The sequence below is a fragment of the Periplaneta americana genome, chromosome 10 (assembly GCF_040183065.1).
Source record: "Periplaneta americana isolate PAMFEO1 chromosome 10, P.americana_PAMFEO1_priV1, whole genome shotgun sequence".
In the NCBI taxonomy this organism is placed as follows: domain Eukaryota; kingdom Metazoa; phylum Arthropoda; class Insecta; order Blattodea; family Blattidae; genus Periplaneta; species Periplaneta americana.
The window spans coordinates 127,488,037-127,503,047 of NC_091126.1; the positions used below are offsets into that span (position 1 = coordinate 127,488,037).

Consider the following 15,011-nt stretch of genomic DNA (forward strand, 5'->3'; position numbering starts at 1 on the left):
CAGGCAGGATGCCTTAGACCACGACACCATGGCATGGGGACTCTTTATCATATGCATTATTTAAATATTATTCTACTAATATACTATGTAAAAATTCGTAACCATGTGATTGAAAACTGAATGTACCTAGATACTGCCAGTAATCCTCCTATGTACATAGTTAAGTTGGGTTTATTTTTGTTCAGTTTCCTTTCCTTTTAGCAGAAATGGGACTTAATTTTCTTGTTACAGGAATACACTCATTAGTTTTGTCATCGAGTTTACAATATGAAGCTATTAACTATGTATCATATATATTTAACCTTCATCGGCTTGCATCTTCATATTCCATTTAAAGTTTCTTCTTTGATCATGATGTTCAGTTATCACTTGTGTAGCATGACGAACTTATCAATAAATGCTATATTTTAATGTAAATAGTTAATCATATGAAATGAAAATATAACTTAGTCTTTTATCACATAGAAGAACTGAGCAGAATTACGGTTCTAATTTTTCACATCTTAAATTAATTATATTGAGTTTAACTCCAATTATATTATTAATACTTTATTATGTGCTTGGATATATACTTTCACACATATTTATATTTAATATGAACCTTCACTACAGTCATAAAAGGTACTTTTCTCAAGTATAGCTTTCACTACAGGAAGATGCATTATTCAAAATGCCATGGAGCTGAGTATATCTACAGTCTTCTTCCACTTCTTTCACCAGTTTGAGATTGCAGAGAACATCACCAGAAATATTATTCTGTTCCTGAAATTTTACTCAAACAATCACAACAGATATCGTATAATTTTTAGGAATGTAATTAAAAACAAACATAATCTCAAGTGGATGTACTATATTTGCTCTGATGTTTACGAAATTTCCTGAAATGTGTAATAGTAGAACTACAAGATAGGGATTTCTCACACCCTTCATATTTCCAAAATTTATTAATAATTTGTTTGTAATTTATAAAAAGTCATGGCCATTCCATTTTTATATGGAAAAATATTACGCAGAAAAAGGTTTATTTCTAAATTCGTATTCTGCACTACTAATTATGTACACATCAACAGAAAATTAAATTATACATGACTATATTTTGATTAAGACATTTTAATGAAAGCAATATTCATTAAATTTCATTTCTGAAGATTACTGTATTTATGGGTAGTGTTAGACCTATTTTATTTTAAATAAAATTGTCATTTATTCATTCTTTCACAATGTACTTCATCTTTAATGCATGGTTCAAGTTGAATGATGAAATCCTGTACTGATGCATAGTCATTCATGTTGTGGATTTATCTTAACCTTCATATCTCAACTTCACATGGGACTGTAAAATAGTTGATTACATATAGCAGACTATAACACAATCTGAATTGATAATCAGCTCTTATTCACCTTGGGAATTAGTTCAGATTTTGTAGCAAATAAGTATACATTACTGTGTATTTTCTCTCATTATATTTCTTGATACCACAACTGATACACATTTTCTTCTTGATGTTCGCATTATGCAAATTTCATTTCATATCTTCCAATCTGTAACAACCGTTCACACGTAAAAATCTTCCATTGGGCCGTTGTTCATCACTTTGTCAAAAAAAATTCATAATTTCTTTAGTTTTTTTTCATGGTATTTATTACTTTGCATGATGAAACTTTCCTTTTGGTATTGATCTCAAAATATTTTCTTCGTACCAATTTTGTTCACGCACTAGTTTAAATGATATGATAGAGTGATGTCATATGTTTAACTCTGCGCCATTTTCTGTTAATATGTTTCAAGCATATGACAAAGTGAACAAATAATTTATTATTCTTTACTGCTTTCTTCGATTATCTCGGAAGTCTGTGTTCTGATACACTACTGATAATGGCAACAAGCATATTTGTGGTTTTAGCTGATCTGAATGTCGTTGGTTGGTTTCCACGTGTAGGTCCACCTGCAGTCCGGCCCACTCTCCAGCCTGCAACCTGCTGGAGAGGCAAGAGACTCATCAGACTGCCAGTTAGTGTGCCCCACCTATTCTATCTCTTGGTCCTAATTCATAACCTCACTTCACTCAACCACAATGAACCAAGATATAAAAATTCTGCAAATGAAATGTGAATGAGCTTACAATTTTTGTATATGTACTGACCCAATTACATCATCTATAATTTTATACAAAGAGGCTGACTGTTTAATATGGAATACTATGTATTTAAAAAGGTTTTGGAAATGCTAACTAACATTCTGTTATCTTCCTCTTTTGATGTTTGCTTGTGAAGCTTGGGTAATATTCACGGAGACAAGAGCATGCGACACTCCATTGCTGCTTTAGGAGAAAAATTGTACATGCTTGCAGTTCACTTGATCAGTTCTCGCAATTTTTACTTAAAGAATTTTTCAATATTTTGTCTCTCTTATTTAATTATTATCAAACACAATTTTAGCACCAAATAGCTCACTTATTTGATGAAGAAATTATATTTGTTTTATCAATTTCACCACTTTCTTATTGGAAATTATTTTTCATCCAACACTAAGATCTTCTTTTTTAAATATTTCACCAGTTTCTTCCTATCTTCTTTACCAAATCCATCTTGACAACTATACATATGTGCCTCTTCCGAGTCTTTCTCGTGGCGAACAATGTTCCTAAAGTTGTAGACACCAAAACACTATAATCCAAGACTTGGTAGTTTTGTCTTGAAGATGCAAACACTGTTCATTATACACCATCCATCGATAATGAATATGGCACACAAATTCTAACATGCAGAATAGCAACTGAAATATTAACACACTTTGAAATGTATTACAAAACAATCACGCACCACAAAAAATAGATTCCTTCAAGAAACAAAATTATTTTCAGTCTGCACAACTTTTGAATATCATGCTTTAAATACGTGAGATTATGAGAATTTAGAATACAAATACATCACACTATACGCCATAATTTTCATTTTGCACAATATACGAGCCTTCTAGGTCTTATTCATATTCATTGTCAACCATTACACTTTCTCCATGTAAGATGAATGAATTATGATTTTTCATAAAATTGCTCTCGTCTTAATTTCTTACAGAAATTTAAAATAATTTCAAATGTCCATTGTCACAGAATCAGAATGAAGGATCATTATGCTGATGTCCATTTTGCCCAGTAATTAAGAAGATCATATCAAGTTCTCTGTTTTATATCAGATGATACTGGTGACAGTAAAATTCTGGAACCAAAACAGGTAAATGATTGGTTTTATATAACTTTACTCCTGGGCTAATAATGCGTCCATGATATCACTGTTGGATATAGACTCATTTTCGGATTTTAAATCAGCTTCCCAAAGACTGCTTTAAAGTAGAATATTCTTCCATTTCTTGCAGTTCCGATATTGATATGATCCCAAACTTGACACCATCTTCATGCATTCTATACGTACTGTTGAATTACCATGTAATTGATCAGTAATAAATAATTCAAATTCTTGTTGGAGCACATATTCTGTCCATTTGTTAATGGAAACATATCCAGAATACACACATTATAATCTTTAGTCTTGGTTTTTCTTCGTAAAAAAATATGGAAACACTAGATACTTTACAATTTAGTCACAATTTCTACCACAGAAAAATTTTAAATGTATTCACTGAATTCTGTAATTTATACTAAAATTTATTAATATGTGCAAGAGCCCGATGTATTTGAAAAAAAAAAAAATTATGTTTTCTGTTTATTGAATGACTATCATTTATATTCAACTTTACTTATAGTTCTGAAAATAAATTGTAACACAACAGTTATAAAGTAATATTCTTCTGAACATTAATATGATACTGTCTAATTTTTTTGCATGTTTCTTTTATGTTGCAAGCCATTCCCCTTCATTGTTTCCAATTAATATGTTTAACATTTCTTGTTTTTCTCCAAATGCTACGAGACAATATTGACATATAATTCGGGGTACCACAGTTTTATTTTCTGTAATTGTTTTTATTCATGTTGTCCTCTTTTAAGTTTGCATTCACGCTGTGTGTGACGATGTAAACATTGTATTCCATGCTGATGATCAATTTATATATTCATCACATACATTATTTTAATACTGTTCTTCAATATGAATAAATACTGTTAGTTAAAGTGAAAATCCATTCTATGTACAGAACTACTGGAAACCATTCTTCTTTATATTTAAACTTCGTTCATAACATTCCGAAATGTTCCATTTCATGCTGGCACAATTTGAAAACTTACTTCACTCCACACAGTGTTCTTCAATTTCATAATTATTACACACATACAAAAACAAGCATCACCGACATGTTGCAAATTAATGTGACACCCAGTCTTCATGATAACAAATCTTCTGATTTTTGTAAATGAAATTACGCAATAAACAAACTTTAAGAATTCAATTTCTTCTTCTTCTTCTTCTTCTTCTTCTTCTTTCTCTTCTTCTACCTTCCAATATAGGCATTTTGTCTGTTCCTCTTCTCCTTCCAAGTCATCTTATTACTTTCTTTTTGGCCGACCTATGTTTCTTTTTCCAAATGAGAAGTGTTTTTTTCTTGTAACATGAAATTGTTAAGAGCTTTAAATACCATTACCGAATCCTTTGTCCTTTGCAAATTAATCACTTGATCAATACACAATTTATATTCTCTGTTATATTTCAAATTAAAAAATATATGATGTAATACAGTATTAAATTATTCAAATACTTTAACTAGCATCACAATTTAACATAAGATATTGCTAAAATTATTATATACGCAAAATCATTTTCTTCCTCACTATCAACCTATCATATCACACACCAAACATTTTTCAACCTTCTGATCATTTTAATGAGAATTATTTAAACATTTTCAGCATATATCACACCAAAAAGAAACTACTGAAATATCTGAAGTTTAATATTCACTGTAATATGTTCCTCATTGAGATAATATACTGTTATCTATATTTTGTATACAAAGCGATGAGTTCCAATGGATCTTAAATGACGACATCTTAAATTCCTCTGACTTCATAGAGTATGTTGTCAGTTATTCTCGTGTCCATATAATTCTCCTCTACCACTTAACAACTTAGCACTTGCAGAATCTGACTTAGCCATCTTCTTTCTTCGTTCAGGATTAATTAATCTTGAAGCTTGACATTTTCTTTACTAAATTTCTTCATATGGTAATTCAAAACTTGAAATTATTTTATTCCCTATCACTGCAATGTACATCTATTCAGATTTCTTGAAAATAAGGCAATTTATTTCGTTCTTTTAGCATGGTATAATGTGTACAGGTGTGTATAAAATAAATTAAGAGTATGGCAACTAATTTTCCAAAAGCAGTGCATTACATATAATGTACATATTCCACATATCTTCTGCTGTTTCTTGACATTTTCAATCACTCTTCAAGGAGGTTCTTGATGTTTCTTCTTTCCTTCATTCTGTTCTTTGAGGGTACAAATTGTGTAAAACAAATATTAAGTATGCTCACGCAAAACTAATTCATGATCAAAATAATAGGCAGGCAACCATGGTAAGAACTCTTATCATTGGGTCCTGCTGAATAACTAGACCAAGGACTTACATAATAAAATAAAGCATGAAATGGTTTCGTATTTGAAATTCAAACTTAATCTTCCATTTTCTCAAACTTTCGAATACAACTAAAGAAATATATAATAAATTTGGGAATTAGCATTCTGGAATGACCAAATAAGATGGACCTTTCATAGTTTTAATGCTTTAAAAAATGTAACCTTGTCATGGAATATGGAGATGAGGGAATTAAATTTTCTCCACAAGCAACAAGGAAAGTCGCATCGTTCAATAATAATCATTGGGTCTAATGCTTACTACAATGAACTATTAAGCTTTTCCCCTAAATGTTAATGCAAGACCCTGGTTCACAATATGCATTCACTCACCTTTATATGAAAACTTTCTCAATAAAACCCAGTGATGAAGATACAGTCATTTAGCCTGCAATAAGCATGAAATTACAACAAAATTATTAATCATTATAAAGATACATAAGATTTTCAGTATTCAAAGGAGGAATGTTGTATGAAACTTAATTTTCGTAACATTAAATATAATATTCAATATTGTATCATACATCACATACTTCATTTTATTTCATTACCAAGTTTATAACTCATAGTTAAGATTTGAGTAAATAGCGAATTTTTCTCCATTAATAACAAATTATTTCAGTTAACATTATACTTATCACCAAAGAGTCAAGAGGACGTTCACTGTATTTTCCTGTTACTGCATCGATGGATTAATAATTTATATCTAGGCACATATAACTGTTATAAAGAAGTGAAAACTAAACAAAAATTAGTTAAAGGTTAACACAACTTTTTGAGTCCTTCCATGGAATCTCGAAGCTGTACAAGCAGATTCTGAGAGCTCCAAGCCTGTTGGCCACTTGTCTCAGTTCAGTTCGCACTGTTCTACTGAAGGAACAACAATTTTGAAACAGAAGAGGTGAAAAGAGAGCATGAGCTACTAAATTACATCTGTGAATGGTCAACCTATAACTTAGCTTGAGTCAATGAAGAAAAAGTCCCTTGCCACATGGCTAGGCCACCCTGAAGTCATCTGTGAGTGGAAAACGCAATCCTGATATTCACTGAGATTCGAATTCGAGACATAAGTTCTGTCTATGACGAGTCGAAAAAGTGACACAGGCTAGAATCTGAATATGAAAGGATAAAAATTAAGTAATTTCTCTTAGAGATCACTGCAACAGAAACGGACCGCCAGTGTTTTTAAATTACAAAAGCTATTCAGATGTAATAAGATGATATGGCAATAATGGAATGAGTATCGCAAGAAGTCCTATGTACAGTTCCAGAAAAAAAAATGGCCCATCTCTTTGAAGATATTTACAGAGCACGATTCACATCACAACAATTTAATAATGGTTCTCAACCTAGTATTATTTGAATAGTATTTCACAACTAATGCAGAAAGCATGAAATTAATCTGAAAATAATATCAAATTAACGCCTAACAGTCATTATGTAAATAAACATGAGAAAGTACGTCAACCCTGATTAAGATAATTCATCCAACATCTCTGTGCTAGTGTGCTTGCTTGCGGACTATAAAGTTCAGGGTTCAGACACTGTTGAGGGAAGAGTTTTTTAATTAAGATACATTTCGTTTACAATCATTCTATTTTAGTGCGCAATTTATAAATATTCGTCTACTATTAAGAATAGATCAATTTTCATTGCATCTTTTCAAATGCCTTTCAGATTATGACAACAATCGAAGTAAAATGAATTTCAATAACTACCAAAGCAATCTCGTATGTACCACTGCTTTGGAGCACTGAGCATGTACAATGTGTTGAATTTGAAATTTAGAAAATTCAGGTGGGCCATTTTTTTTCTCAAACTGTACTTGAAGGAGCTGTGATCCACTGTCATTTTGTTCAGTGTACATGTAAAAATATGTGCAAAAATCGAACTCAGTTCGTTCACTTAGTAACAGAATAACAGTTGGGTCTTAATAGACACTGTATTAAGAGGAATATTGCTGCAGCCTGAAAGTCAATTTTTTTCTTCATAGATCAATTATCTACGACTTTTCCAGACCAAAAACCTATCATTATAAAACTGTGATTATTGAATTTATAGGAAGAAGTAGTTATTACTGTTCGCAGTTTTTACTTCGTAATGTACTAGGAAAACATCTTACATATTAAATTCTTATATTTCACAGATTTATTTTGGATCATGACACTAAGGTTGTAATGTTGTAGTAAAGAAATGGACTATATGCATATGTAATATCTGGCTAATGTCACTGAGAAGGCCAACTGCACAATGCTCCAGAGTCAGATGGCTAGGGACATTTCTCCTTAAAGATGACAGATATATTCATCAACTTTCCTATTCCAATGTATATAATTTCACAGAGATAGCTGAACTTACACTAATGACTATAAAATGTGGTGGTAATTTTCATTCTGATTTGGGACTATGACAGATCGAATTTGGAATGTGGAATAGATTGTCAGCATTATTTATGGTAAAGTATTTCAGTCAGTCTCATAAATGAGACTCAAACAGTGAATGTAGTGGTGGTGGTGGTGGTAATGATGATGATGATGATGATGATGATAATGGACAAAATATGCATGGAAAATATATATCTCAATGTGATGTAGAATAAATCCATATAATAAAACACACTGCAATTTTCAATATACATAACTAACCTTACGCTAAGATGTGTCTTCTGTATGGCATCCTTACTGGTGAAATGTAGCCGAGTTCTTCATATTTCTTCATGGATTTACAGCTTCTAATAAAATTTATTCACACCTTTGTTGTCTCATTTAGTTAATATTAAATTACATTAACTGGTAAATATATGTTTTAAATTACACACCACTTTATATACGGTCTATACAAAACTAGAAAGATATTGACAGTTCTCTCTCGCACAGGATAGGGACCGATGGGGGCTTATGTGAGGGCGGCAATGAATCTGCGGGTTCCTTAAAAGCCATTTGTAAGTAAGTAAGTAAGTAAGTAAATAAATAAATAAATAAATAACAATAATAATAATAATAATAATAATAATAATAATAATAATAAACAACATATGAACGAATGTGAATATGGTACATAGTGTGTAAGCGATAAGTTCTCTCCATTTACACCTTATGACCATTTATTTATTTTATACTTGAAACCTAAATTCTTTAAGACAGTGTGCAGAGAAGAGAAACTGCCGTAGAAAAGATCCGCATCCCGAAGCGATGTTTGCAGTTTTTTTTTAATGTAGGATGCTCCTTCTGTTGGTAACTTAATATAAATATACATGCTGCCGGATTGCATCCTCCTGAAAGGCATCTAAATTTGTCACCCGCTTTTCCACTTTCCCTTCTTTCCCGGAGTTTCAAGTTGTTCTCTTACTCAGTCAACTTAAATTTCACCTTTCCTATTTTAATGATGGTGTTCTTTCCTATTTTGACAGCCTCTGCAGTACTATTTATCACCAATTGTACAGTAATAAGAGGCCCGCCATTGTCTCTTTCTCGAAATAGTCCTGCACATACAAACCATTTCTTTCGCCTGACTTGTAAAAGAAGCATCTTTTCCGTTACTTCTACACCTCTTGCTGTCCCTTGTAGCATTCCTTTCTCCCTTTGAGCCCATGGTTCATTTTGTGCCTCTAACTGCAGGAGTGGTGCCTTGCAACATTGTATAAGTGAAACACACGGACAATATAAATCGCGTTATAAATACACTCATAACTAAATTGAATTTAAAACTAAACTCAAAATAATTCTACCTTCATCAACAACAAAATATCTACGAAAACAATAGCCACAACAGAACACCAATACTTGCTGTAACACAGTAACGAAGATTCAACACTTCTGAATAAAGCAACTGGGTACCACGTGCTTACTACGAAACAGTTGGCAACGTTGGCCTGTCGCCATAGACTCTGATTGGCTAGTTTGAGCAGTTGCTATGGTGATGCTTTGAAGCCTGTCAATAGCTTTCTAGTTTTCTATACACTGTAGTGAAGTATCGAGTGTCTGCCAGTTAGGTTGATCAGAAACAGCCAAAACTGGTAAAACTGTGGTCCCATTGCACTCAAGATTACCTGTATAATACTGTGTAATATGATGGAAATTCGATATAATTTAGAACAAAGAATATTCATTTACGGCAATTATGTGGGGAAAAAACACTTAGAAATCCTTCCAGAATAAATTTCGTCGTAATTATCCCAAGATACATGTTCCATCATAACAAACAATTTTTAAGTTAGTGGAAAAGTGCAGACACATGGTATTCCCTATGACTTTTATTTGTGAATTACCCGCAAACAAAAACAGTATGCAAATAATCCACGTAATGTAGAGGATTTAAAGGAAAATATTCGTCGAGCAATTTTTGCAATACAGTAAATTCAACTTCATGCAGTTTTCAACAGCCTCAACATGTAGCAGAGGGTGAACAGTTCGATCATCTGATATGATGGTGAGTACTACTTCTTATTTTTGATAAGTAAAGTAAGTATGATAGTAAAGCAAGTTATTAAAATAGTAACTAACATTTGAATGGCACAGCATTTTGCTGATGATGGCAAAACACTGCTGGATCAACCTGACTGGTGGACACCCATTAGCATATATTCCTTATTAATGCATTACCCTATACAATATACATCTGCATCAGAAGTTCCTCAAATTCTTTTAAAAAGCAACAATCCTAGGATTCATTTTGACAAAAATGGAGTATACTTCACAGCATTTTATGTCAATTCAGAAGACAATGGCGATAAAACAAAATTATTAATACAACACTAGTGATTCATGTCTACGTTCCTAACTACTATCATGCAAGTTACAATGCAGAAAAAATAAGGCACGAGAATGGGATGAATTTTTTTATTTTATTTTTTTTATTTTAGTAGGTTATTTTACGACGCTTTATCAACAGCTTAGGTTATTTAGCATCTGAATGAGATGAAGGTGATAATGCCGGTGAAATGAGTCCGGGGTCCAGCACCGAAAGTTACCCAGCATTTGCTCATATTGGGTTGAGGGAAAACCCCAGAAAAAACCTCAACCAGGTAACTTACCCCGACCGGGAATCGAACCCGGGCCACCTAATGGGATGAATTAGTGAGATATAGTATCATGTAAAATAAATCACTACATTTGTTACAGACAACTAAATAATTAATTATGTTATAATGAAGTGTACTTTGACAATGTCGGTCTTCAGATTCATAAGACCATAATATGGTCATATATTACAGTCATAAAACAAATATGGCTAGACATGAAAATCTCAGCAACAAAATTTATTTTTCTACCGTTTATCAGTATCATCACTAAGATTCGAACAAAACTTAACCTATATAACAATGTGGAAGTATTTATTTAGCTGAATGGACATTCCACACATTGCATGAAGGGGCACATTAGAATGAGTAGAACTAAATCAAGGTTGACTGTTCTCCTTCCATGTGCCTAATATCACTGAAAAATTGATGGAAAAAATATACTGTATGAAATATTAGTAGCAACTCATTAACAATTAATTTTGTATTTCTATACCACCTAGACACAAAGCAAAAACAAACAAGATGAAGATAAAATGTGATTAGAGTTTAACAAATTAAAATAAAATAACATTATTAGTTAATGCACAGTGACAAGAGAAGATATTAAGTAATTGCAAAAGAAATGCAGAAAAATGGGTGTGGGTCAACTTTGGATGGCCCTAGTTCACCAAAGATTCCTTGCTAATGTTGCGTATAAATTCTTACTAACAATGGTCTAAAAACATGATGAAAATTGTTTTCTTTAACTACTGTAAATGCTACAAGATTTATAGTGATTTTTTTTTATTATAATGGATTTTCAATTATCATCAATCATTCTGCAGAACTGCAAGTTATCAAACGATATAATTATTTAACTCAAGTTTTAGTGACAATTTATTCAGCAAAAGGGACCTATATACAATATAAACATATATATTAGGCTATATTTTGAACGAAATTAAGTACTGCAAAGAATATCATTCCTTACAATTTTCACTTTGACTTAATCAAATAAAAATTATTAAATTCATTACATTTCTTAGAGAGCTTTAACAGAAGAAAGTAATGAATGCTATAAAATTCAATAAACACTGAATTACATGTTTAGATACGTCATGTTTGTTTATTGATTTTTGTAACAGTTAATGGCCGACATGATCTTAGATGCCTACAAAACACTCCAGTGCACTACATCTAATTCTGTTAATATATCCTTATATCCCATTTTATATACATTTAAATTGCTCTGGGTATCTAAATCAACGTATTACTTACTTATTTTCTCAATATTGCTATGGTTTTCAACAGCCCCTGCCCTTCAGCTCTTATAATTTGACATTTTAAAAATGTAATTCAATTTCTTAAAGTTCTTATACTTTCTTATACAGTAATATGAAAGTGAAATACTGGTAAATCAGCAAGACATTTCATTAGGAAAATGGGACTTAATCTGTTTATTTGTTCATGAGTCAAAGGCTCCCATTGTAACTACAAAAGGAGCCACAAATTTTCTGATGTACCACTGTCTCGGCTCAAAATGATCTAACTTCAACTATAAGCATGACAGGTAATGAAGTAAGTTTCGTATCCATTGTATTACACAAATATTCAATTGTTCAAATATAGTTATAGCCTATTGAACAATTTTACTACCAGTAAATATAACGCCTTATGCATTTGTTTTCATATTTTACCTAGCATATATAATTGTAGCAAAGTCGTTAAACATTTTAAAATTTCAGCATTTTAGAAAGAAATCTCTTAATACATGGTCAATGTATGTATTGGCAATAAACATATTAAATGCACAATGTTTGGAGATTGAGTCTGAGGTCACTTTTGGAATACTCAAAGCTGTGAAATTTATTTATGGAGACAAAGGAAATAAAAAAGCTATGTGTTTGTCTAGTTCATCAGGTCTCCAGTCTCACCTGTGGAGCGGATGATGGCAACAGGGCGAGCCATGGGCGGTGGCGGTGGTGGAGGCAGCATTGTGCTGGGGTAGTATTGAGACAATTTTGATGGACTCCGAGATGGCCCTGGCTGAGACTGTAATAAACAGGCATATAAATTTGTAGTAAGAACGTAACAGAGACAGTAGTATACTTAATGTTTATATTTCAGTTTAACATATAAAAATAAAAATTACTGTTTTCATCCATTCAGAATATTTGCTAGTCTTATTTTTAGTGTGTGGTACACATGTAGCATATTATAATTCTTGATGTGTATATAATAATTGTTATTGGTAATAATAGGGCAATTTCTACATCAAAGATTAGGAAAATTACTGCAATTAGGAAAAATCGTAGTGAGAATGGTAATCGGGCTCTTGATTTAGGATCAAATCCACATTCAAATGGTGATCTTTTTTCTCTGTCTTCAATTTGTTTTTTTTTTTATAGTATTGTTGCTATTACTATAATAATTGTTGATAATATTATAATTCACCTTTCGTGAGCTGTCAAATGCCAGCCTGTTCCTTGAGAGACACTGACCATAACAACAAGATTGCTAAAAACTCTTTCTAATTGTGCAGAAGCAGGAAAATTTAGCAACTTCTATGCAAGCTTGGGCAAGGTTGGATGCCTGCGATTAGCAAGGCCCCAGAAAGCAGATGGGAGTATTAAAACCTTCAGAATTAGGCTTTTTGGTATTCCACCATATCCTGGAACATGGTATTTCCAATTTTTTTTAGTAGGTTATTTTACGATGCTTTATCAACATCTTAGGTTATTTAGCATCTGAATGAGATGAAGGTGATAATGCCGGTGAATTGAGTCTGGGGTCCAGCATCGAAAGTTACCCAGCATTTGCTCATATTGGGTTGAGGGAAAACCCTGGAAAAAACCTCAACCAAGTAACTTGCCCCGACCGGGAATAGAACCTGGGCCATCTGGCTTCGTGGCCAGACGTGCTAACCATTACTCCACATATGTGGACTTTCCAATGTTCTGAAACTACATACAGATTCCATCATCAAAGAAAATAAGTATGACCATATGAGTTGCCTAATCCTGGGGTTTCCAACCGGTGTGTCATTGCACAGTCCCATGGAGTGTGTCGCGAAATTTTGAAATTGAAAAATAAATTTTATGCCATCCAGAAAGTTTCTTTACAACACATTTTTCATTTACAACGAAGTCTTTGATATGGTACATTTTATTTTGAGACAGACTTTACCAATGAAATGTGAAGACCTGCAACAATGTTCAGTTCAATTTTTCTGCCTGGCCATAATTCGAATGAAAGTGAACACCTGCAACAATGCTTAGTAATTCGTTTACTCTTCCCACTTAGTAATAAAGAGAGTTTAGAATCGTCAGAACAATGTGTGTGTCAGTGTGTGTGTGAGCAGGTGATAAAGCATTTTTGATAAGGTAGTCGCACTATTTAGATTTTATCATGGACAAATTTTGAATTCGAAAAAGACAATCTGAATCGAGTTCTGGGTTAGATCACAGCAGTGCTAATTCAAATAATGTGAGCGAAAATTCCCTCAGGGTCCACAAATCGTACTGCATTTCGTAAATACAGCGATGAATACTTGCAATATGGATTTATGTGGCGTGGAGATGAATATAAACAAAATCCCGAGTGTCTTATATGCAGAAATGTTTTGTCAAATCAGTCGATGATGTCTAATAAACTAAAAAGACATTTAGAACTTCCGTTTTCAAAGTCATTGTGACTAGTTATTATTATATTAGTATTATTACTAATAAAAAACAATTAGTGTGTCGTGATATTGTGGACGTTCAGTAAAGTGTGTCATTAGTAAAAAAAAAAGGTTGGGAACCACTGGCCTAATTTAATGGCTCATTACGTTGGCTACTCCAGGCTCAGTCGTCTATTCATCCATGCAGCCATATTGAAAAGTATACTGTTCAAATTGGTCCATCACTCTGATTGGTCTTTCACTGTGTACAACAAAGTCTGAATTATATAAGTTTCAGTTTTAATTTTAATTTCTTTCAGTTAAAGTTGCTATTATGTAACTCATGAAAAATTTGTTTCAAATTCAGTATATTGTATTTAAATTAAACAATAAAATTCGAAATACTAATGAAGCATATGACAGTGTTCCAGTTGTAAAATTATAAAATGTACTTCGAAATATGGGAATTAATGAACGAATTATCCAAGCTAAACATTTATACAAGAATTCGGTGTCAAAATTAAAATAATAAAACAATTGTCTAATGAATTTTCAGTCACCAAAGGATTACGTCAAGGTTGTTGCATATCACCAACTTTATTTAAAATTTATTATATATGAAGCACTGCATATTTGGAGAAGAAAATGTTAACAGATGGGTATACAGGTTTCAAATAAATTTATTTACTCTTCATTTCGCTGATGATGAAATAGTCATTGCTCAGGATCAGGAAGGTAAGGAGTAGCTATACGGTCAGGA

The 15,011-nt window shown here is 32.3% G+C and overlaps 1 protein-coding gene and 1 long non-coding RNA gene across 13 annotated transcripts in view; both read right to left on the bottom strand.

Annotated features, from left to right (window-relative positions):
* NfI (Nuclear factor I) overlaps positions 1 to 15,011 on the bottom strand; it is an 849,368-nt gene that overhangs the window by 49,528 nt on the left and 784,829 nt on the right. For all 12 annotated transcript variants that reach the window (XM_069838135.1, XM_069838131.1, XM_069838133.1 and 9 more), the window contains one exon: positions 12,525 to 12,642. In XM_069838135.1, the coding sequence (XP_069694236.1) occupies positions 12,525 to 12,642 (118 nt within the window). The remainder of the gene's footprint in view (positions 1 to 12,524; positions 12,643 to 15,011) is intronic.
* On the bottom strand, positions 118 to 12,512 carry LOC138708023 (uncharacterized). The gene is made up of 3 exons (XR_011334537.1): positions 8,237 to 12,512; positions 5,925 to 5,979; positions 118 to 1,980 (listed from the first exon to the last, which is right to left on the bottom strand). It is a non-coding gene; the product is annotated as an uncharacterized lncRNA (long non-coding RNA).